General features: G+C 42.2%; 1 protein-coding gene and 1 pseudogene across 8 annotated transcripts in view; both read right to left on the bottom strand.

The window, feature by feature from the left end:
* The window catches only part of LOC112247022 (dmX-like protein 1), a 53,260-nt gene extending 29,998 nt beyond the window's left edge, over positions 1-23,262 (bottom strand). For 4 of the 8 annotated variants that reach the window (XM_042320315.1, XM_042320312.1, XM_042320313.1 and 1 more), the window contains exons 1-15: positions 22,952-23,256; positions 21,837-22,039; positions 21,317-21,442; positions 12,085-12,162; positions 11,838-11,916; positions 11,409-11,544; positions 11,207-11,273; positions 10,885-11,063; positions 10,593-10,800; positions 9,879-10,050; positions 7,816-7,995; positions 6,794-7,029; positions 710-1,397; positions 486-607; positions 279-368 (exon numbers count right to left, since the gene is read on the bottom strand). In XM_042320315.1, coding sequence (XP_042176249.1) covers positions 279-368; positions 486-607; positions 710-1,397; positions 6,794-7,029; positions 7,816-7,995; positions 9,879-10,050; positions 10,593-10,800; positions 10,885-11,063; positions 11,207-11,273; positions 11,409-11,544; positions 11,838-11,916; positions 12,085-12,162; positions 21,317-21,442; positions 21,837-21,923 — 2,448 coding nt within the window. In that variant the 5' untranslated portion in view covers positions 21,924-22,039; positions 22,952-23,256. Of the gene's footprint in view, positions 1-278; positions 369-485; positions 608-709; positions 1,398-6,793; positions 7,030-7,815; positions 7,996-9,878; positions 10,051-10,592; positions 10,801-10,884; positions 11,064-11,206; positions 11,274-11,408; positions 11,545-11,837; positions 11,917-12,084; positions 12,163-21,316; positions 21,443-21,836; positions 22,040-22,425; positions 22,540-22,951 lie in introns of those variants that run through there. The other 4 variants (XM_042320309.1, XM_042320311.1, XM_024415719.2 and 1 more) reach the window with 3 other exon arrangements.
* A 1,223-nt stretch (positions 23,263-24,485) lies between these two features.
* LOC112249774 lies at positions 24,486-24,636 on the bottom strand (annotated as a pseudogene).
* Positions 24,637-26,015: the final 1,379 nt, after the last annotated feature.

Here is a 26,015-nt window from a genome sequence, read left to right as displayed (position 1 = left end):
ATTTCATACCAAGGCCAGGCTGTGACTTGGTGGTAACTCCGCATGATTTAGCCTACTGGCTAGGCTACAGTGTAAAACACCTACGGCATGGCTGACCTTTTCATTAAGATGGCAAGAAGCCATTAAACAATGTGTTAAAATAGAATTCAGTCATGTATTGAATATTGGATTGCGATTACTATGCCTAGCAAACCCCAATCATGGTGCTGAAAAAGGTCAGTGAAAATCTGTGTGCACTCAATAGAACATATTTCCTTCTTCCATAAACGTATACTTACGAAGTCAGTAATGGCATCTAGCTCGATGATACAACCTGGTTTAGCAGTCGATTGCTGGCTGATGATGTTAAAAACTTTCCCGACATATTTCTGAGACAAAGTAAAAAAATATATAAATGTTTAGATATCGAGAATAGTGAGGGTAAATAAAAATGATGTTGATCTGAGATATCAAAAAAAAAGACATTGTGCTGGTGGTCGACTTACTGAAATATCTGGGTTGGAGAGCTCACTGAGTAGTTTCTTGGCTTCAATAACAGCCTGATAAAGCCTCAGCGAGTGACCGTCACTGGCCACGAAGCAGGCACTGGGAGAGTTGCAGTAGACACCTGCAGTAGAGAAGAAAACTATTGCAACAAGCCATCTGCTGACAGATATTGTAGCTACCAGAGTTGTCAAAGGTAAATCCCACTGACGGTCTCCTTCCTTACCAAGGCAGTTGCTGGGGATAAGTGTGGGCAGCCAGGCTACATTGGAGAAGGCGGAGGAGTGGAGAGAGTTGATCCTGGCCAGCTCAGACACCCCTCCAGAGAAGGACAGAGGTCCCACTGGATCCACCCTCCACAGAATGAGCTCGCTGTAGATGGCGTTGGGGTCCTGCGACACAGCGCCCAGGGACACCCGGCTGGGCCCGCCCCCAAAGGGTTGAGAAAGGGTGGTCAAGGGGGCGTGGACACTGTCCACGTCGGGGGTGCGCAGAGCATTGTGGTGTGAGGTGGTGAGCAACAGGGGCAGCAGGGAGTGGCAGGCCAGGTCGTTGAGGTGGAAGCGGTGGCCGCAGTAGCGTGACTTGTGGGACACGCTGAGCACAGTGGAGAAGGCCGACTCCTCTGCGAAGCTGACCGCCCACTGGTTGAGGGAGCCATCGGAGTGCGTGGAGATCATGAGCACGTTGGGGGTGAAGATGCTGAGGCGGAGGCTGCTGGAGTAAGAGGTCGCCTTGCTCTGGCCGTAGGGAATCAGCACCGACGAGGAATGTGGCAGGCCGGCAGGCCGCTGGCGGCCATGTTGGATGGCTAGGTCCACGTTCTTGTTACAGGCGTACATGACCACGCTGCGGCTCAGGGAGTTGGCGTCGCCCGTGGGGAAGGCCACAGGAATCCGGGACACAAAGGACACCTGTCACGGGACAACGGAGACATGATTGGTCAGAGGGTGCTGCTTCACTTCTTCACCAAAGATAATTAGCATATTATTATGCATTACGCTTTCTGACATTTTTATCAAATGAAGGCAGCCAGCCCTAATAAATGTCATTGAGATTCCATCAGCAGCGTTGACTGCCGGATCAAAAGAGGCCCAACCATTATACTGCAGATAAACGCATTTCCAATTTCAAATCATGTCAGACTTAATTATAATATAATTAACACAGCGTCAGTGAGAATCCATTAAAATGTAAGCTGTACAACGCAACTGTCAAAATGATTCGTTTCTTGGAGACAGCTAATGTTGTTTTCAACTAGTAGCACGTTGATTTATGTTAATATTCCACGTATTAAAAGACGCAAAAAAGAAACAAAAATGAAATCAGTCAGACCACATAACACAGTGCCTACAGAAAGTATTCATACCCCTTTACTTATTCCACATTTCGTTGTGTTACAGCCTGAATTCAAAATGGGTTAAATCAATCTGTTCTCACCCATCTCCACACAATATAACAAAGTGAAAACATTTTTTAATTTTGCACATTTGTTGAAAATGAAATCTCATTTACATAAATATTCACACCCCTTTGCTGACACTCCAAATTGAGCTCAGGTGCATCCGATTTCCTTAGATCATCCTTGAGATGTCACTACAACTTGATTTGAGTGCAGCTGTGGCCAATTCAATTGTTTGGACATGATTTAGAAAGAAACACACCTTTCTATATAAAAATTCCAACAGTTGAGCAGTGCATTTGTTGTCTGAAGAAATAGCCTTGAATTTTACATATTGTCTCAAACAATCATTGGTTCCTGTAGATGCTGGGTAGAGATATGAAGGGAAGACAGTCATGACCCCCTTTTCAGACCTTTTGTCAGAACGCCCAGAATATATTCTATAAGTTAAGATAGGAGACGGTGCCAGTTACATACAGGAACCAACCCTATGAACCATGCCCGTGAAGCTTGTTTGTATAGCCGTAAATAAGAGAACTAACGGGACTGACCCGACAGAGCTCCTGGCAGACTTCAGACTGGTACTTTAGGGACTGAGTGTCTGTGTTGGATTTCCACAACAATCTGGAGTCAACGAAACAGGATGACTGATTCTGCCTGCGGAGCTTTCTAGTGAGGGTCTGCGAGGAAAACCGGTGGGGCATTTTATGAAACGTGAGGGAAATTCCCGTCTGACCAAAAGATGAGGACCCGCCCAGACCCATACTGCGAGCTGCCCAGGAGGAGACACATCATCTGCAAATATTTGAGGGACAGAGAGTTTTTCGACCTATAACCTTAGTGAAGGGGTTCCATCCACCACTGCCCATCGTAGCCTGGGACTACTAGTAATAGCACGGGGTGTTGTTTTATATCTATGGGAAGTAGAAGTCTATAGGCATTTCTGAGAATTGTCCATGTGATCTGGGTCCACTGTACCATAGTTTCTGGGAGGCTAGAGAACTGTTGAAGATACATATGGTGCACAGGATGCAGATGGGGTGGTGTGGATATAAATACCTAAATTGTTTGATAACGTTATACAGGGATTCTGTGTGATGTGAAGATATAGAAGGAGAGAATACTAAACTGAGCAAAAACAAAAAAACAGCCTCACTGTCAACTGCTTTTATTTTCAGCAAACTGTGTAAATGTGTAAATATTTGTATGAACATAACAAGATTCAAGAACAGACAAACTGAACAAGTTCCACAGAAATGTGACTAAAAGAATTTGAATAATGTGTCCCTGAACAAAGGGGGTGTCAAAAGTAAGTCAGTATCTGCTGACACCAGCTGTATTAAGTACTGCAGCCTTTGATATATTATCGAATATATATTTTAAAAACAACCTGAGGATTGATTATAAAAAACGTTTGACATGTTTCTGTGGACATTATGGATATTATTTGGAATATACGTCTGCGTTGTCGTGACCGCTCTTTCCTGTGGATTTCTGAACATAATGCAACAAACAAATGTAGGTATTTTGGGTATAAAAATAATCTTTATGGAACAAAAGGAACACTGTATATCCAATGTATTGTTTTATTGCAGTGGTCACCAACTGGAATTCCTAGTCGATTACCACACATTTAAAAACATTTTTTTAACCCTTTTCTCCCCAATTTCATGGTAGTTACAGTCTTGTCCATCGCTGCAACTCCTGTACGGACTTGGGGGAGGCAAAGGTTGAGTGCCGTGCGTCCCCCGAAAACAAGACCCTGCCAAGCCGCATTGCTTCTTGACATACTGCTCGCTTAACCAGGAAGCCTGGCGACCGTGTCAGCATGCATGCGCCCGGCCTGCCACAGGAGTCACTAGAGCGCGATGGGACAAGGACATCCAGGCTGGCCAAACCCTCCCCGGACTACGCTGGGCCGATTGTGCGCCGCCTCATGGGACTCCCGTTCGGGGCCGGCTGCAACACAGCCCGGGATCGAACCCAGCAGCGCCACTCGGGAGGCCTCACCACACATTTCTGTAGAAAAGCCCACGATAAAGTATTGCGCTTCTTTTGTTTTGTATTGCGCCGTTGGCGGAAGGTGCCCTTGATTCAGAAGCCCTGTGCACCGGTTAGGCAAAGTGTTCCCGTTCTGAACCATTTAATTTGCCTGAAATTATTTTTTAAAATCTGCCTACCCAGTAGACTAGAAGATCTGTGGCTAAATCGAGTACATCTACTGCGCTGGCCAATCGGATAGCTCCAAATCACCATGCCTATAGCTTCCATGACCCCGGCCACAGTAAACTTTGATATTAATCTACATTAGATTTCATAAAAGACCAGAGAGAATGTCAAAGAATTCCCGCAAAGAGCTGCTGTTTTTGTTTCTCTTTTATTCAACACCATTACAAAACATCTCTACTTCCACTCGCGCTGCAATGAACGAGTAACTAAGTGTATCAATAGCCCAGTGTTCTTTATTATTAGCAGCTCGTTGTGTCTATTTTAATATTAAGGAATTTCACTTTCTCTGGTCATAGGAACAACATGAATTTGTGTATGATTTGGATGCGGTGCGACTCGAGTTTAGCCGTCAGGTGGAAGACTGCGTCCCCTCTCTATGGTCCCTCCGCTGAGATTAATATATAGTGTTCAAAACAACTGGGAACTCGGAAATCTCAGACTTCAGTGGGTTCAACACAACTAGGAACTCTGGGAAAAAAACAAACAAGATCCGACTTGGAAGAATCTTATTGAACGGTCATCCAACTCGGAATTCAAAGTCGGAAACTCGGGCATCTTTCCAGAGCTCAGACCTGAAGATCACTGACATCATGATTTGATGTTCTTTTTTCACAGTTGTCTTGAAAGCACCATGACCATCAGATGCAGGTACCATCAGTCCAGTAAAATAAAAAGCTAATTATTTACAGTTTTGCTCAGCTGTGCCTCGCAAGTGCTACACCAAGTGATCTATTTTGTTACCAAAGCTCGAGATTTGAAATATAATATGGTCTGAGAAGAAAAATATTGAAAGGCCAGGCATACAGACCATATGCTGTGAATGTATTAGGCCTGCCTAATAAACCTAATTCCTCCAAAACTGTTTGTATTAGGTTAATCTAAAATAAATGTAGTCATGGTTTAAAAGAAATTCTGAGCGGTAGTTCACGGCTTGCTTTTTGACTGCATAAGTGATCTTGACTCAGAAAAGGTTGTTCTATTGTGAAGCAGGAACCATAGAAATGTCAGTTATGCAACTTTACTGATACTTTTATGACAGGGTAGGTCAATCCATCAGAGATCACATGCAGTTCGATCACATACAGTGCCTACGGAAAGTATTCAGACTCCTTGACTTTTTCCACATGACTTTTTGTTACGTTACACTCTTATTCTAAAATTGATTAAATAGATTTTCCCCTCACCATTCTTAAAAACAAAATACCCCATAATGTTATATCAAAAACAGATCATTTATTACAAATAAAAAACAGAAATATCACATTTACATACACCACTGTTCAAAAGTTTGGGTTCACTTAGAAATGTCCTTGTTTTTGAAAGAAAAGCAAAAATCTTTGTCCATCAAAATAACATAAAATTGATCAGAAATACAGTGTAGACATTGTTAATGTTGTAAACAAGTATTGTAGCTGGAAACGGATGATTTTTTAAATGGAATATCTACATGTGTACAGAGGCCCAATATCAGTAACGATCACTCCTGTGTTCCAATGGCACGTTGTGTTAGCTAATCCAAGTTTATAATTTTAAAAAGGCTAATTGATCATTAGAAAACCCTTTTGCAATTATGTTAGCACATCTGAAAACTGTTGTTCTGATTAAAGAAGCAATACAACTGGCCTTCTTTAGACTAGTTGAGTATCTGGAGCATCAGCACTTATGGGTTCGATTACAGGCTCAAAATGGCCAGAAACAAGGAACGTTCTTCTGAAACTCGTCAGTCTATTCTTGTTCGGAGAAATGAAGGCTATTTCCCACGAGAAATTGCCAAGAAACTGAAGATCTCGTACAACGCTGTGTACTACTCCCTTCACAGAACAGTGCAAACTGGCTCTAACCAGAATAGAAAGAGGAGTGGGAGGCCCCAGTGCACAACTGATCAAGAGGACAAGTACATTAGTGTCTAGTTTGAGAAATACACCTCACAAGTCTTCAACTGGCAGCTTCATTCAATAGTACCAGCAAAACACCAGTCTCAACATCAATAGTGAAGAGGCGACTCCGGGATGCTGAACTTCTAGGCAGAGTTGCACAGAAAAAGCCATCTCTCAGACTGGCCAATAAAAATAAAAGATTAAGATGGGCAAAAGAACACAGAAACTGGAAAGAGGAACTCACAGGGCGTCCCGGAGTCACCTCTTCACTGTTGACGTTGAGATAAACACTGTTCTTGGGGACCTTCTATGCTGCAGACATTTTCTGGTACCTTTCCCCGGATCTGTGCCTTGACACAATCCTGTCTCGGAGCTCTTCGGACAATTCCTTGACCTCAAGGCTTGGTTTTTGCACTGTCAACTGTGTGACCTTATATAGACAGGTGTATGTGCCTTTCCAAATCATGTCCAATCAACTCAATTTACCACAGGTGGACTCCAACTTGCAGAAACATCTCAAGGATGATCAATGGAAACAAGATACATCTGAGCTCAATTTCAAGTCTCATAGCAAAGGGTCTGCATACTTATGTAAATAAGGTATCTTTTGAAAAAAGTGTATTTACTTTGTCATTATGGGGAATTGAAGGGGGAAAAAACAATTTAATCAATTTTAGAATAAGACTAATGTAACATAATGTGGAAAAAGTCAAGTGGTCTGAATACTTGCCGAAGGCACTGTATTGTGATGCAAAACAACAGAAATGTCAGTTAGGTTGCTTTACTGATGAAGATTACATACCTGGACCTGCCGGAACATGCCGGGCTGGTATTCATCCAGCCAGTCCACATGCCACACCAGCAGAGAGCCATCCATGGGGTGGATACTGAACAGCATGTCTGCCCCTCTGTTCCAGTCCTCCAGTAGTACCTCTACCTGGTGCTCCACCGCTGCAGCAGGCAGCTGGGTGGACGCCACATCGGGTCCTCCCTCTGCCGCTCGCCTAGAAGCCTCCTCTACCTCCTCATAGTCAAGCTCTGGGAGACAGACCGACAAGAGAGCTCATATCCAAAGACCATTCATTTCTAGGTTAAAGCGGCAATCAGCAGGTGAAACAATAAAGCGATCTCCCCAACCATTTCGTTAAACAGCTGAGGGATAGGGCTGGAGAAATGTAACCACTCAAATTCATAGAGCTACGGATGTAAGGGCTGACCATCCATGACAAAATTACAGTTTTAACCATATTTTGTGACTTTATAGTATTTCTTTACATTTACTTTGTTTACAAACAGTGGAGTAAAACAAGCTTTTATATTGGGTTCTGATGAGGTACGACAGTTGAACTAAGCTCATGAGGCAGTTAAACAATATGTTATATTGTTCAAGAAACAGTGGGTACGTTTCATTAACTCCAAATCGGATGAAGCAACTGCAGATTGCCTCTTTAAAAAAGTGTATTATATTGCTCTATGACTTTTTATTTTATGACATGTTGTGCAATCTGGTAAAGTGTGAGAATGAAATAATTTAGGCCACGTCTCAATTCCCTCCATTCCATGGAGGTCCGGGTGATTACAGGTTTTTGTTCCACCCTTATTTGATGGATGATTTAAGGTCACTAATTAGTAAGGATCTCCAGGACAAGGGTTGCCTACCCCTGGTGTATTCACTAAGAACCAAACCTAAAAAAACTGCCAAAACTCTGAGGTACTAACATAAACTTGTCCAATTAAAAAAAGCTTGTTTTCTTTACAAAGCATTTTCCGTTGCAAAACATTGTGTCCTAATGAATCCACCCCTGCTCTCTACCTAGTACCTACCCTCCTGGGAGTTTTCCGAGTGGTTCTGCTCCACACTGCCTCTGAGCTGCTGCAGGAACACCTCCATGGCCAGGGTGAGAAGCAGCTCCTTGTTGTTGAGCCAGTGCACGGTGAAGGGCCCGCCAGGCTCCTCGTCATCTCCCCCACACAGCGACGTGATAGAGGGCAGCAGGGGGATATCTGCTCCAAACAACACACCCATACTGGATCACTTAACTGGTGTACACTCATTTGTGCACACAGTTGGTCCTGGTTGCAGAGCCCTGCATTACCCTGGGACTCCCATATCGCCCGACAGAACAATGTGCGGCGCGGTCTGAATGTTTCATGCTGCGGGGCAGGCAGCGGACGATCAGAAAGACAAATTCAGGATGAAAATATTATTTTATTTCTGCAAATGATTTAATAATGGCCGTGTCGCCGTTTAAAAGCACTGCAATCTGTTATAAAACCACTTATCATACGAATCCCTCTCAATCATTCTTGCTCCTCTCCTCTGAGGCTCGTTACACAACCGGCTCACGCCTGCTTCAAACAGTAGTGGTGGAAAATATATATATATTTTTTATCTGATGTGATGTGATTGAGTTTGTGGCCACTTGTGATGAATTATAAAAGCAATTATCAGCTTGCAGTTCTCACTGGAAAGTATGTTGTTAATCATTTTCTACAGGTAATGAAATTATGGCTATTATGATCGGGCACTAGTCAGCCTATCAATAGCCTATTTGTTGCCTTTCCATTTGCTTACTGACAGTTTGAATTGAGATGATTGGAATTGGAAGTTTACAAGGTGAACAGGGACTTTCTGGGACTTTCCAACCAGCAAATGTCTTCTGAAATCATGCATTCATTGCACATTATAATGCATAAGATAGAGGTTTTGAAGATGTGTAATTTTAACATTGGGGGACTGGGTACAGGAGCTGGAAGAGATTTGGCGGGCGGTGGGATGTCAGCAAAAAAACCTGTGGGGGCAGGCGCAGTATGAAATCCTCTACTTGGTTGTTCTTGGGCAGGTCACATTATCCCTAAATATGTGTGATGATCAGTAGAGTTGGGAATTGCCAGGGACCTCACGATACAATATTTTCTAGAGCCCGACCAATGTGGTATTTTTGGTCCGATATCGATTCCGATTTTTTGGGGGGGACAAATCATACCCCTACCAATATATCTGCCGATATACTGTTTCATAGTGGGGAAATGAAAAAGTGTAATTTTTCCACACTGAATTCTCCTGAATTGGCATCCAAAAGAGCAATTGTCCATTAACTATGCTTAAAAATGTCGATTTCATACATTGTGACAATGACATCATGAGTACGGCCGCAATTGTTCAGATAAACATGAGATTCCCTTTTTCCATCCCATTTATTTAATATCGTTTAACGGTTGAATTATCGTCTCGATACTGTTATATCGTCCGATACTGTTATATCGTCCGATACTGTTATATCGTCCGATACTGTTATATCGTCCGATACTGTTATATCGTCCGATACTGTCAGTGAACCGATGTCACAATACTTAGGTGCCGATACGATTGTATACGTATTGCGATCCAATACTGTGATTTTATTGCGATTCCATGGTCCAAACACTGCTCACAATATGTCGGCTCCAGAGGGAAGCGAGAGCCATGAGAAAACGAGTTTTGATCAGTCATGGAAATAAAAGTGTGGGAAACAAATTAGCTCCCCATTTAAAAAAAGATGGGAGTACCAGCTATGAAGGAAAAATACTGGTATTTTGGTGCAGGTACAAGCCTAATAATATCACGATGTTGTCAAAACGATACAATATATTGCCAAAAATAATATCCCGATATGTAACTGTATCAACTCCACCCGATATGTAACTGTATCAACTCCACCCTCCATCACTAACGGTCAGTTAGATGGGCTTATAATATTGCCTCTTAGGCATAACCTCTGCATTGTCATTCTTATGAATGAAGTACAGAAGGGGTTTACGACAGGCTCTGTTATCCTAAAATCAACTGTTAAGCAATGTAAACATCCTTGAATTAATGCCACTGAACCACTGTCTGTGTGCGGTACCTGTGGCAGGGTTGATGCTGGCAGCGATGTGGAAGTGGCAGAGAGCGTTGGCATGGGGCACGCTGTTGGTCTTGTGGTTGTGGTGACTGTTCTGCTGGGTCGGGAGGCGGCCGGTTAGGGAGGGCTGGGCCACACCTCTCAAGGGGGCTCTCCACGACTCCTGCAGATTCAACTGAAGCAACAAAATAGCTCCTAAGTAGGGATCTCGCTCTCATATGCTTTGGAAAACCAGACCGGAACTAAAAAAGTACCTCTGATATCTCAGTCAGTGATGTTAATGAATAACTCAGCAATGTTAGCAGACTTTCCTCTGGGCATTGAATATACATTTGCATATCTATTTTTCCTGCAATGTAATTTGTCCCTTGATCCTCAATATTTTCTGGCAAGATGCATAACCATGTAATGACAGTCGTCCAATAAGGAAAAGTTCTTTACACAACTAAAGTGAAGGCAATGCATCTGATCATATAACTAGTTACTAGAGCACCTCAACAAAAAACTAAATACATTTGTCCGCAAAAATGAACACACCAACTTTAAATCAACGGATGTACTGTATAGAAACAATTTTTTTTTGTGTGTGATCTTGTCAAGGGCTGCGAAGCCTAGAAAACAAGCTTTCTGTCAGATATCCTTATAGCTCTAAGCCTGTTACGCTCTCTTAACTTCTCACCAGCCTGATAGACTACGCGGTGGAAACATTCTTCCTACCTCCAGGGAATTCCTGTCCTGTGTTTTGATACGAGAGGGAGTCTTCTTGCTGCTTGACGATTTCAGTGAGTCGCTGCTCTGTCCGTTATTATTAACGTGACTGAGCGTGTGTCCGGACAGCAAGCTGTCACTGGGAAGCAGGGTCTCGGCCCACAGGCGACACACACTGTCCTTACAGCATGTCAGTAGAACATTGCACACTGAACCCCTGGAGGGAAAAACACAAGAGGACACAACTCCATCAGGTCAGGTATGGAGAAACATATTCTAAAGACTTAGCGATGGGCCTTACCGTGGCATGTACTTGCTGGTCTTCCTCCAGGAGAAGCCTGTTACAGTGCGTGGGTGTGCCAGGTAGACAAAAGAGAAGTCGAGCTCGCCCTGAGCGTTGTGCTCCGGTGGGGTGAACAGCTTGGTCACGCCAGACTGCCATTTGCTCGTGCCGTACCACACTTTGACCAGACAGTCGTCCTGAAAACAACGGCATCACTGGGAGTTAGCACACGAAGGGTTACATGGCTGTTGTTAGAATGCGTTTCTCTGTAAGGTCTTTACTTATTAAAAAAAAAAAAGAACATCTTTATGCGCATGAATGGACAACAAAGGCCACCCACCTGTCCGGCAGTAGCAAAGAATTCTCCATCTGGAGAGAACTTCATGAGCTGAATTGGGGAGGCAGTTCTATTAAGATGAGGGAGACACAACAATACATCAGATGGATCCATGAGAATGTTTTTTTTTGGGGGGGGGGTATTTTTTTATTTGGTCTTCTTCTTAACAGGCTACATTAGAACTATTTAATAGTGCAGTTCTTACTTGCAGTGCCAGATACACCTCCAGGGACACTGAGGGTCACCAATTGTCATGTCTGTCTGTTCCACTGCCTCATCAAAACCATCGCTGATATTGGACCACAGCTGCAGGCTAGCGGACCCAGTTAAGAGACGAGTGCCTGTGTGCAAAATATAAAACAAAAATCAGACAAATGGAGAGAGAAGATTATTTTTAAAGAACACAGGACGTTTTAATTTGCAAAGATAGTATCAAGAGCCGTGTGTAATCTTAACGTGGATCCATAAAGCTTATTACAGAGCAGTGATACTATCAAGAGCAGTGTGTGGGTTTCTTATTTTTTCTCACGTTATTCAACTGTTACTATGCACCTGTAACAAAAGATAGCTCAGATGTTCCGAGTGCCTTTTGAATTTGGAAAGATAACAAATATACATAGAATAATGGATTTACCTGTGGGGTCCCAGGCCAGGTTACGCACTACGGACTGCAAAACAAACTGTCCACTCTTCTGCCACTGGTATCTCAGTTCCTGTAAGAACACAAGCATTCAAACGATCAAATCCAAATTGTCAATACCAAGTCATTAGGAACAATAAATGAATAATTTCCTCACATATTATTTGTATCAGAAAGTTACACTGCAGTGCAGTCAGTAAGAATCAATTACTATTAGAGAATCAATACAATTAGCACTTACTGCTGATGTCCTGTCCTTCTGGTTCATGAGCTGAACCGGCTCAAAGACACAGACAATACTTCCATAGGAAGCTGCAACCTGTCCGCAGCAATTGAAGAGAAGGGACATTTTATTCAATGTGAAGGATTGACCTTCTCACTCTCATTATACCGTAACAAGTACCAAGCACAATACTTGTGACTTTTGAAAGGACTGTGAGCTGCAGCCTAATGGTTAGAGTGAAGAAGATTAAAAGATGTGAGTATTGCAATTATGACTTAAGATAGTTGTGGTAGTAGCATCCTCACAAATTGTAAATAACCAAATGAATTCTAAAACATTTCTTGGCAACCTTAGAAACGTAATGTAATTTTACTGTAGCCCTTAAAACTCATACCTGTATATGGGTTGAATATAATAGATTAAAGACACTGATACATTTTTCAATTGGAATGAAATGGCTGTACAGTAACATGCTTTATATGACGCCAGAACTCTGGCTCTGCGGTTCACATCGGTGTATGGGTTTTGACTGACAGATGTCCAGAACTTGGGTGACAAGCCAATCCCTCCCACTAATTGCGCAACTTCTGCAAATGTTTTGCTGTCTGAGGGAGGTAAATGCTGTAAATTAACAGGCCTATGCATACTGAACAAAAAATATAAAACGCAACATGTAAAGTGTTGGTCCCATATTTCATGAGCTGAAATAAAAGATCCCAGGAATGTTCCAAAAAGCTTATTTCGCTCAAACTTTGTGTACAAATTTGTTTACATCCCTGTGAGTGAGCAGTTTTCCTTTGCCAAGATAATCCAGTCACCTGACAGGCATGGCATATCAAAAAGCTGATTAAACAGCGTGATCATTCCACAGCTGCACTTTGCAGTTGGCATGCTGACTGCAGGAATGTCCACAAGACCTGTTGCCAAATAATTTAGCGTTCATTTCTGTAACCAAAGCTGCCTCAGATGTCGTTATAGAGAATTTGGCAGTACGTCCAACCAGCCTCACAACCGCAGACCACATAAGCCCAGGACCTCCACATTCGGCTTCTTCACCTGTGATGACGGACGTGCTACCTGTCCCAGACCTGCTGTTTTCAACTCTCTAGAGACAGCATGAGTGGTAGAGATACTCTTAATGATCGGCTATGAAAAGCCAACTGACATTTACTCCTGAGGTGCTGACTTGCTGCACCCTCGACAACTACTGTGATTATTATTATTTTACCATGCTGGTCATTTATGAACATTTGAACATCTTGGCCATGTTCTGTTATAATCTCCACCTGGCACAGCCAGAAGAGGACTGGCCACCCCTCATAGCCTGGTTCCTCTCTAGGTTTCTTCCTAGTTTTTCCTAGCCACCGTGCTTCTACACCTGCATTGCTTGCTGTTTGGGGTTTTAGGCTGGGTTTCTGTACAGCACTTTGAGATATCAGCTGATGTACGAAGGGCTATATAAATACATTTGATTTGATGAAACTGGGTTTGCACAACCCAAGGATTTCTGCACAAACTGTCTCAGGGAAGCTCATCTGCGTGCTCGTCATCCTCACCAGGGTCTTGACTGCAGTTTGGCTCCATAGTCGACTTCAGTGGCCACTGACACACTGGAGAAGTGTGCTCTTCACGGATGAATCTCGGTTTGAACTGTACCGGGCAGATGGCAGACAGCGTGTATGGCGTCATGTGGGTGAGCTGTTTGCGGATGTCAATGTTGTGAATAGAGTGCCCCATGGTGGCGGTGGGGTTATGGTATGGGCAGGCATACAATGCATTCGTAAAGTATTCAGACCCCTTGACTTTTTCCACATTGCTACATTATAGCCTTACTCTAAAATGGATTCAATTATTTTTTCCCCCCTCTACACACAATACCCCATAATGACAAAGTGAAAACAGGTTTAGAAATGTTTGCTTATTAAAAATAAAAACCAAATACCTTAAGTATTCAGACCCTTTGCTATGACTCGAAATTAAGCTCAGATGCATCTAGTTTCCATTGATCATCCTTGAGATGTTTCTACAACTTGATTAGAGTCCACCTGTGGTAAATTAAATTGATTGGACATGATTTGGAAAGGCACACACACCTGCCTATATAAAGGGCCCACAGTTGACAGTGTAAAAACGAAGCCATGAGGTCGAAGGAATTTTCCAGGTGAGCTCCGAGACAGGATTATGTCGAGACACAGACCTAGGGAAGTGTACCCAAAAATGTCTGCAGCATTGAAGGTCCCCAAGAAGACAGTGGCCTCCATCATTCTTAAATGGAAGAAGTCTGGAACAAACCAAGAATCTTCCTAGAGCAATCGGGGAGAAGGACCTTGGTCAGGGAGGTGACCAAGAATGCGATGGTCACCGAGTTCCTCTGTGGAGATGGTTTTCCTTCTGGAAGGTTCTCCCATCTCTGTAGCACTCCACCAAATCATGCCTTTATGGTGGAGTGGCCTGAAGAAAGCCACTCTTCAGTAAAAGACATGACAGCCCTCTTGGAGTTTGCCAAAAGGTACCTAAAGACTCCCAGATCATGAGAAACAAGATTCTCTGGTCTGATGAAACCAAGATTGCACTCTTTGGCCTGAATGCCAAGAGTCACGTCTGGAAGAAACCTGGCACCATCCCTAAAGTGAAAAATGGTCAAGGCAGCATCATGCTATGCGGGATGTTTTTCAGCGGCAGGGACTGGGAGACTAGTCAGGATCAAGGGAAAGATGAACAGAGCAAAGTACAGAGAGATCCTTGATGAAAACCTGCTCCAGAGCGCTCAGTACCTCAGGCTGGGGTGAATGTTCACCTTCGAAAAGGACAATGAATCTAAGCACACAGCCAAGACAAAGCCGGAGAGGCTTTAGGACAAGTCTTTGAATGTTCTTGAGAGGCCCAGCCAGAGCCCGGAATTGAACCCGATCGAACATCTCTGGGGAGACCTCAAATTGCTGTGCAGCGACGCTCCCCATCCAACCTGACAGAGATTGAGAGGATCTGCAGAGAAGAATGGGAGAAAGTCCCCAAATACAAGTGTGCCAAGCTTGTAGTGTCATACATAAGACTCTAGGCTGTTGGGCCAGTAACCAGAAGGTTTCTGGATCGAATCCCCGAGCTGACAAGGTAAAAATCTGTCGTTCTGCTCCTGAGCAAGGCTGTTCCCCAGGCACCGAAGAGGTGAATGTCGATTAAGGCAGCCCCCCCCTCGGATTTCCCTTTCAACAAAGTACGGGTCTGAATACTTAAATGTGATATTTCAGTTCTTGCTTCGTCATTATAGGGTATTGTGTGTAGATTGATGAGAAATAAGGCTGTAAAGTAACAAAATGTGGGAGAAGTCAAGGCGGCTGAATATTTCGAATGCACTGTAAGCTACAGATAATGAACACAATTGCATTTTATTGGTGGCAATTTGAATGCACAGAGATAACGTGATGAGATGCTTTCAGCCCATTGTCATGGCATTAATCTGCCAGTATCACCTCATGTTTCAGTATAATAATGCATGACCTCATGTCTCAAGGATCAGTACACAATTCCTGGAGGCTGAAAATGTCCCAGTTCTTCCATGGCCTGCATACTCAACAGACATGTCTACCATTGAGCCTGTTTGGAATGATCTGGATCGATGTGTACGACAGCATGTTCCAGTTCCCGCCAATATCCAGCAACTTTGCACAGCCATTGAAGAGGAGTGGGACAACATTCCACAGGCCACAATCAACAGCCCGATCAACTCTATACAAAGGAGATGTTGTGCTGCAGGAGGCGAATAGTGGTGACACCAGATACTGACTGGTTTTCTGATCCACGCACCTACCTTTTTACATATCTATATTCCCAGTCATGAAATCCATAGATAAGGGCCTAATGAATTTATTTACATTTTATTATTATTTTATTTAACTAGGCAAGTCAGTTAAGAACAAATTCTTATTTACAATGACGGCCTAGGAAGTGGGAACTGCCTTGTTCAGGGGCAGAACGACAGATTTTTACCTTGTCAGCTTCGATCTAGCAACCTTTGGGTTACAGGCCCAACGCTCTAACCACTAGGCTACCTGGTTTTCTTATGTAAAGGGTGTATTTTGAAAAATGAGACATTTAGGATTATAATAAATACCCCGATGATGTCATACAAGCAAGCCAAATACCTGTGAGTCCAAAAGTGCACATTTCCACATGATAAAACTCATGTAATATGCAGTGTCAGATTGTGATCACGATGTTTGATGTACATTTACAAGGGTTGTTCTGAGCCGAATTAGTCTGTCTATTATTAAGAAAATTCACCATGGCACAAGCTAGTGTTATCATGATAACAGAATTTTGACTTCCATATCAATACCAGGTTTAGTATCACGATACTAAATATCAAAACGATACCAGAAAAAAAAAAGACTACATATTAGCCAGTCACAGAATGGCACTTGATCCAGCCAGATAAACTCAGCTACAGCTCTGTTAAATCGTTAGTTCAATATCATTACATTTGAACATTGTCAAATTTTTGGAGACAACCATGTATGCATAAATTGAGTAAATGATACAATCAATTTGACTTTGTAACTTCAAAACAATATATTGGTAATAATTTATTTAAATTACAAAAATATCTATTGATAAACTGGGTATATCAAGATGGAGCCTAAGTCTATTCACAATACAGGTGAATGCATATTATTCAGTAGGAGTGTGTGCATGCATTGAGTTATTGGACTGCTTTGCGATCACAGACTGGAACATGTTCCGGGATTCTTCCGACGACATTGAGGAATACACCACATCATTCACTGGCTTTATCAATAAGTGCATTGAGGACGTCGTCCCTACAGTGACTGTACGTACATACCCCAACCAGAAGCCATGGATTACAGGCAACATTCGCACTGAGCTAAAGGGTAGAGCTGCCGCTTTCAAGATGCGGGACTCTAACCCGGAAGCTTACAAGAAATCCCGATACGCCCTGCGACGAACCATCACAGGCAAAGCAGCAATACAGGGCTAAGAATGAATCATACTACACCGGCTCCGACACTTGTCGGATGTGGCAGGGCTTGCAAACTATTACAGACTACAAAGGGAAGCACAGCCGCGAGCTGCCCAGTGACACGAGCCTACCAGACGAGCTAAATCACTTCTATGCTCGCTTCGAGGCAAGCAACACTGAGGCATGCATGAGAGCATTAGCTGTTCCGGACGACTGTGAGATGACCCTCTCCGTAGCCGACGTGAGTAAGACCTTTAAACAGGTCAACATACACAAGGCTGCGGGGCCACACGGATTACCAGGACGTGTGCTCCGGGCATGTGCTGACCAACTGGCAGGTGTCTTCACTGACATTTTCAACATGTCCCTGATTGAGTCTGTAATACCAACATGCTTCAAGCAGACCACCATAGTCCCTGTGCCCAAGAACACAAAGGCAACCTGCCTTTGGTTCAACACTAGTTCCCTCAAAGCTCATCACCAATCTAAGGATCCTGCGACTAAAAACCTTCCTCTGCAACTGGATCCTGGACTTCCTGACAGGCCGCCTCCAGGTGGTGAGGGTAGGTACCAACACATCTGCCACGCTGATCCTTAACACTGGATCTCCCCAGGGGTGCGTGCTCAGTCCCCTCTTGTACTCCCTGTTCACCCACGACTGCATGGCCAGGCACGACTTCAACACCATCATTAAGTTTGCTGACGACAACAGTGGTAGGCCTGATCATCGACAACGACGAGACAGCCTATAGGGAGGAGGTCAGAGAACTGGCCGGGTGGTGCCAGAATAACTACCTTTCCATCAATGTAACAAAGACTAAGGAGATGATTGTTGACTACAGGAAAAGGAGCACCGAGCACGTCCCCATTCTCATCGATGGGGCTGTAGTGGAGCAGGTTGAGAGCTTCAAATTCCTTGGTGTCCACATCAACAACAAACTAGAATGGTCCAAACACACCAAGACAGTCGTGAAGAGGACACGACAAAGCCTATTCCCCCTCAGGAAACTAAAAAGATTTGGCATGGGTCCTGAGATCCTCAAAAGGTTCTACAGCTGCAACATCAAGAGCATCCTGACCGGTTGCATCACTGCCTGGTACGGCAATTGCTCGGCTTCCGACCGCAATGAACTTCAGGGTAGTGCGTACGGCCCAGTACATCACTGGGGCAAAGCTGCCTGCCACCCCAAACCTCAACACCAGGCAGTGTCAGAGGAAGGCCCTAAAAATTGTCAAAGAACCCAGCCACCCCAGTTATAGACTGTTCTCTCTACTACCGCATGGCAAGCGGTACCGGAGTGCCAAGTCTAGGACAAAAAGGATTCTCAATAGTTTTTACCCCCAAGCCATAAGACTCCCGAACAGGTAAACAAATGGTTACCCGGACTATTTGCATTGTGTGCCACCCCTCCCCAACCCTTCTTTTACGCTGCTGCTACTCTCTGTTTATCTTATATGCATAGTCACTTTGACTATACATTCATGTACATACTACCTCAATTGGCCCGACCAACCAGTGCTCCCGCACATTGGCTAACCGTATTGTGTCCCACCACCAGCCAACCCCTCTTTTTACGCTTCTGCTACTCTCTGCTCATCATATATGCAGTCACTAACGATACCTACATCTACATACTACCTCAATAAGCCTGACTAACAGGTGTCTGTATATAGCCTTGTGGGTAGCCTAGTGGTTAGAGCGTTGGACTAGTAACCGGAAGGTTGCAAGTTCAAATCCCTGAGCTAACGAGGTACAAATCTGTCATCCTGCCCCTGAATTTGTTCTTAACTGACTTGCCTAGTTAAATAAAGGTAAAAAATAAACACACACATACCTTTTTTTTTGGCACCATTGGTTAGAGCCTGTAAGTAAGCATTTCACTGTAAGGTTTACACCTATTGTATTTGGCGCACTTGACGAATAAACTTTGATTGAGCTTGTTTTAGCTGATTCCATTTGGCTACAAATGACAATCCCTTCCATTTAGGACTATTTTATTGGCAACTGATAAGATAACTTACTACTTTATTGTGCTGATTAACAATATTTGCATAGATGGGTTAGCTGCCAACGTCACAGAAACAATGCACACGTTTCTATGGGGCAGAAGTCCGGGTGTTGTTGAGATTCTGGATGGCGAGAACGACAAGAAACTGTTATGTGGGGAATCGTTTCAGCTTGTTCTTCATACCATGTCTTATTTTGACTGACCTCAGGTCTATGCTAATATGGGTCAAATTCGCTAACTAACAACAACTGTAAAGAGGTATTTGACAACAAGTGCTCATTGTGCAAATGTATTTACGTGTTCAATAAACATTGGCGACGAAATACAGTTTACATGTCATCAATCTAAGCCAACCGCGTCTGATTTGCCCCATAATTGCGCACGTGTCAAATGTTGCTAGACAACCAACCCTTCTATAGGATAAGCAATCTCTTATTTTCTAAGTGTGCCTGTATAAGAAATGAATGACAATTTGTTAGGCAGAATGTGGTTGTGGAATCTGATTTGGTAAAGGAAGATGAAGAACTGAATGAGTTTTTGGTGGCAAGGAGACGAAGTGAATTAATAAAATGTTGGAGGGTCAACTTTGAAATCAGCCATTCTTGGCGTTATGGTTTGCATATTATCACAAACAAAGTACTAGGGTAGTGAATTCAGCTGTAAACTAACAAGGAAAGTCAGCTTACAATTAAAGCTGGAAGCTACCTGCATCGTCTTGCATTGTAAGTGTTCTAGCCTGTATGGACATTGTTTTTGCAGACAGTAACGAACAGTTTCAACATTTCAACATAACGTGTTGCATTATTCAAGTTAACTTCTGTGCAGCTTGTGGGGACTAGGGAGCTAATGCAGCGCAGACAGCTCTAGCGATGAATGAGTAAGTAGAGCAAGCTATTTGCACTATAAAAGGGACTGCGCTGATACAGACTTGATCCTCTCAAGCACCTGAATGCACTCATGACTTTCTATGAATGGCAATGTGAAAGCCTAACACCGTCATGCTAGTCCTGTTGACAACAGAACAAGCTTTCAAAATGATGCCCGCTTGACCCAGATTGCGATTTATAACGGGCCGTTCATGGATTACGTAAACAGTAATTGTGTGATGGCGGGGATGCAGGGTCGAGTTCCAAACAAAACAACTACAAGTGTGCTTGCTCTAGTTCAACGGCATGCTTGGAGAGTAAACAACAACAAAAAACAGTAGTTGAAGACTTTTCTTTGGAGTAAATAAATAAAGAGAGAGAGAGAGAAGAAAGAAGAGAAAGGAGAGAGGAAAGAGAGAATGGGAGAGAGAATTTTATGGTTTTATGTGGCATCTATCCCACATTTTCCATAAATATTCTTATCATGTTACTGAAAGTAACCAGAGTACCTTATGATTTATCAAAAAATGCAGCGAAAAGTACATTAAATGTCAAATGCACATAAAATCAACAGTGTAATGTTCGGATTCAGTCTCGTGTCAGGTGAACAGTTGTGTCCTCAACTTTGGTCAAATAATCTTCCCACAATCTTCAAACTGTTCCCTGTCAATTGCTACCATGGTTATGCATATGCTTTTCACATTTATTCTGTAAGAAACATTTCAACTTATCATATAGGCCAATTCCCATGAGTGTAAAGGGTTAAGCATTTTACCACATGCTAAATGTCTAATTAGCATAATTTGAAATCTGCACCAGACCCAATAATTAACACATAGGAATCAAGTATATTGGCCTCTTTCTAACTCTGAAAGTTACTGGTTGATCTAAAACGAGGTAGTCCATAGTCAGGCACAAAAATAACTATAGGCTAACTTCCTTAGATAATACAGGTTGTGTCTAATAATGACAATATTCCAACAGTCAGGAGAGCTACATGTCATGGGTAGTGACTCGTGAGCCTGAGTCACAACATACAACATTTTCCCACCGTGTATTGGCTGGCTAAGTTTGTTTCTCTTTCTTCATTTCCTTTTTCTGAAATATTGTGATATCTATTGCATTTGTAATATTGCATCATAATTCACACATTTTGCTGCTTAGAAACAATATAGCAAATAAATGCTCAATATTGCTCAAGGTTTAGCTACAATATAGCCTATAACAAATTGATGGCCAATATTGATACAAAGCAACAGCCATGTAAACAATATGACTTGGATATACAAATAGGGTCATAGTAGCATGCAATCTCAACTGGTTCTTCGCCAAACAGCATTGTCTATAAGTTGCAGTAACTACACCAGACAAGTAATACAAGAAACAATGTCTCTTACCTGGCCTCCCTGTAGTGAGCTGTCCACACAGCCCACCTGGATGTTCCCATGCTTCGCTCCTGGGATGATCTGTAGCCTTTCAAAGTCACTGCCCAAAATCACAACGTCACAGCCAGAGGCATATGCCTATCACATGAGAGGGTGGGATGAGGGAGGAATGTCACTCAGTTAGGACAATAATCACAAAGAACTGTCAAGTGTGATTTGATAAAAGTTGAACTTCTAGTATGACTTTGCATTGCATGACACTGACAAGCAGATGATATCTGTAGTATGCATACTAATTCCATGAATAAATATACGGACAAAATGCAGACTGTCAACACGGCATAAGCAGCACAATGTAACTTTTGCCTGCACTAGAGGACAGAGACAAAAATAGTCTGATATTGATCGGCTCAGTGAAAGACTGTGGGTATAGTATCAGATTCTCTTCTCTGAACAGTGCTGCTGGACTAGCACGGAGGATTCCCAAAGCATGCTTAAAATGTAGGGAGACTGACTGTCTGAAATATCTTACCGTGAATGGTTGGTTGTTTATGCTACCTACAGAAAAACAATTGTCCCCTGGGTTGACGGCCCCAGTAAGGACTTGGTGAAGATTCATGGTCCTTTGTAACGCTGTCTTCCTGCCCTCACAATGTGGCCTTGATCCAGGACAAATTCATGATAAACCAATGCAATGACGTGGTCATTGTGCTTCAAATCATAAAGTCAGTTCCCCTGTGAGAAAGAGAAACATGTCCGTTGTTAGTTGTGCTACTGACAGTTATTAAGACACTAGCTAGGTAACTTGTAGCCATCGCACTCAATGTCATATTCTCAGCAAGACAATCTTCAGTGGCAAACATCACCAGACATGTCAGTTAGTGAGAAAACTAACGCTGGGTTGATAACTTGGTACAGTACAATATTGCTAGATTAGCAAGTAAACAAAAATGACTACATACCTAGCTAGCCAATGACAGCGAACTAGCAGTAGCAGGTAGCTAGCTGTAGCTAAAGATTACAGCTAGTTAGTTAGCTAATGACAATGTTGAGACATTAGCCCATTGGATAATTTACACCCCTTATCCCATGAAATCATCGCTCCTACATGGAAAACCAACCTGAACGTAGAGGTGTTTGGCCCGCAAACTAGAACGGACACCGGCATAACAATCGTTTCTAAACTGGAAAGAGGTGAGCAAGTTCCGTGTGCCAACTCACGTGACACCATCACTCGGAAATAGATGACAGATAGCAACCCATTTAGCTAAATAAAAGCAACATATTGTCTATCATTGTGATTTTTTTTAAAGATATAGCTATACATAAGCAAGTGGTCAACTATCAAGTCCATTCACGCAACAACCAACTAGCTAGCTAGCAAAGACACGAGCATGCTACCTAGCTTTGGGACACAGCGGGAGTCACTGTAACTAATATATAGATTACAGATGTTTCCCATAGCTAAGCTACCTAGCTAGCCATGTTGTTGCGTCTCTACAGGCTTACTAGCTAGTTATCGTCAACTAAACGAACTAGTTAGCTGCAGTTTCGATACAAAATATTACGTTACAGTATAGAACACTATTGGGCGAAATCCGAAATGTAACGTTACAGCTAGCTAGCCTAGTGTCAAAATGCACTTACTTCTCGTCGTTTGGTTTGACTCATGAATGCATTGCGACCTGCTATCATATGACTGCTAGCAAGCAGTCCGTCATTCAGTCGCGTTGGTTGCTAACTATTCTTCTTGTAAGATAACGGACAATTTCAAATAATATGCTAAATACACACGTTAAACCATTTAGCTAGCTGTGGTATAGAGTTAGCTAGTGGCGCTCCTCTCCCGTGTGACGGTCATGAAACCGTGCTATGGATTGTGGTCATTGTAGTAATTGATGGTGCGTGATTTCATCAATGACGATGCTGTTTGCGGAATATGTTTGCCCTTTACGGATGCCCTCTACATACGGAGAGAGAGGTGCTTAAGATAAACTCTCGAAGTTTCAGAATGGATTGAAAATGGCAGCCCTATTGGTCAGGGAGAAATCCTAACCAGTCTAGGGAAAGGGAGATACCTAGTCAGTTGTACAACATAATCCAGATTTTTCTTCCACAGGAAAATAAAAGTAAGGCCTGTGATTTATCAGAAATTGTGTAATAGAATTATTGTCAACCTAAAATCGTGTCATATAATTATAAATACAGTTTATATAGGCTTTATACAAATTGTATGTATAAGTAGTCTCTAAAATATATGTAAACAGATCATAAATGTCTCAAATTGTGTTGTCTTGCAAAGCTGTGAGTGCTATTATATGATACAATATCAGTCTTACCATCAACTGATTTCAGCCAGTGTATGGCTGTGTATTAACTGCATTGTTTGAATGGAATGCTGGCATATTGTCAGTTAATACTAACAAACATATGGTGCAAATACATTCTTAAAATACATTATTTTACACAATTTCTTATCACAGAACTGGCAAACCATGGTTGACCAACTCCCTGACCAAAATAGCTGACCTTTAGACCATCAGAAGAAGGTTCATGTCCAGTATTCTAAATTATAATTCCTTACTTGCTACACCATTCAATATCCTCATGCCTTCATAACTTGGGGCTCCCGAGTGTCACAGCAGTCTAAGGCACTGCGTCTCAGTGTTCAAGGCATCACTAGACACCCTGGTTTGATTCCCGGCTGTATAACAACCGCCTGTGATTGGGAGACCCATAGGGCAGTGCACAATTGGCCCAGTGTTTTCAGAGTTTGGCCGGTGTAGGCTGTCATTGTAAATAATAATTTGTTCTTAACTGACTTGTCTAGTTAAATTTAAAAAAATAACAATGCTGGCCCTCACACAGTCAACTAAAATAGCATGCAGTGTATTGGGTCCAATTCCCAAGTCATTCCCCATTCCCCAATAATGATAAAAAACAATAAGGGAGTTGTACTCTTTATGTCCAAAAAGGTAATTTCTGGACAATATTTCTGTCCATTTAGGGGACAGACCCCTTTTGGCTCAAGAGCACCCCCAGAGGCAAGAATTCTGTACAGTTCTTTAATTTTCTCTTTTCCTCGGACTCTCCTCCTCACTGCTGACAGCGATGGGTAAATCAATGATGCTGATCTGGGCCTATAATTTGTATGAACATTAAATGTTTTAATTTCTTTTATCAAGGGAGAGCTTAGACGCAGTCCCCCACTACCAAAAATTATGCAGTCGAGATTCCCACATTTTTTTAATTCACAGAAGTCAGCACGGCCTGAGTGCAATGGTCGAGCCTTGTCCTGGGTGATCAAGGTATCTCACATGCCAGGTAAGTTTATCATGTTTTCTTACCTCTTTCAACCCTTACGACAAGTCCTACAGGATTTTGAGTGCATTTTTCTGTGGGACAACCTTCAGAAGTAAATAAAAAAATAAAAAAAGAGAATTCTTGCAGGAACAAATATCATGCAGGAAAATTTTACATGTTAGGACCTTTTTTTAAGGGAAATATTTCACTCCTTCATTCTTATTTAAGACGAACATCAGCCTTGCAACTTGGTTTGCTGTAAATGCGGAATAGGCATATAAATGGTTTGTTAACAAAAACACTATTTAGAAACAAAACATAACTCCATTTTGCGTTATGATTCGGTTAAAACCAATGTAGAAAATAGTTTTTTTTTAAATAGAAAAACCCTTGAATGAGAAGGTGTGTCCAAAACTTTTGACTGGTACTGTACATGTACTGTATGTTGAAATGACCATTGTAAATATTGCAGATTATACCTTTAAAGCTAGAAGAGTTCATTGGAATAATAACAAAGCATTTACCTCACCTGTTAGTCAAAAGCTGAGAGATGGGCCTGGAGAAATGTAACCACTCTCAAATTCATAGACAGAGCTATGCATGCAAGGACTGAATATACATTATATAAAAATTATAGTTTTCAAATTAAATACAATTTTGCAAATGTTATCGCAACGGCAGCAAAATGCTTATGTTTCTAGCTCCGACAGTGCAGTAATACCTAACAATGCAAAACAATACAGATACATCCAAAAAATGTAAATAAAGAAATTAATAAATATCAGAATGATTCCCGGAATGTATGTATATAATGCTGTGAAATGTATATATATTATGTATGTATGTAATGCTGTGAAATAGACTGTTTGGGCAGCATATGAATAGAAAAGCTGTGTACAGCAGTAGTTACACTGGATGAGCCTTGACTAGAATACAGTATATACGTTTGAAGTCAGAAGTTTACATACACTTAGGTTGGAGTCATTAAAACTCGTTTTTCAACCACTCCACAAATTTCTTGTTAACACACTATAGTTTTGGCAAGTCGGTTAGGACATCTACTTTGTGCATGACACAAGTAATTTTTCCCACAATTGTTTACAGACAGATTATTTCACTTATAATTCACTGTATCACAATTCCAGTGGGTCAGTAGTTTACATACTCTAAATTGACTGTGCCTTTAAACAGCTTGGAAAATTCCAGAAAATAATGTCATGGCTTTAGAAGCTTCGGATGGGCTAATTGACATCATTTGAGTCAATTGGAGGTGTACCTGTAGATGTATTTCAAGGCCTACCGTCAAACTCAGTGCCTCTTTGCTTGACATCATGGGAAAATCAAAAGAAATCAACCAAGACCTCAAAAAATAAAAATAAATTATAGACCTCCACAAATCTTTTTCATT

The sequence above is a fragment of the Oncorhynchus tshawytscha genome, linkage group LG04 (genome assembly GCF_018296145.1).
Source record: "Oncorhynchus tshawytscha isolate Ot180627B linkage group LG04, Otsh_v2.0, whole genome shotgun sequence".
Lineage (NCBI taxonomy): Eukaryota > Metazoa > Chordata > Actinopteri > Salmoniformes > Salmonidae > Oncorhynchus > Oncorhynchus tshawytscha.
The sequence above is the reverse complement of the archived record's forward strand: the minus strand, read 5'-3'. Positions and strand labels throughout refer to the sequence as shown.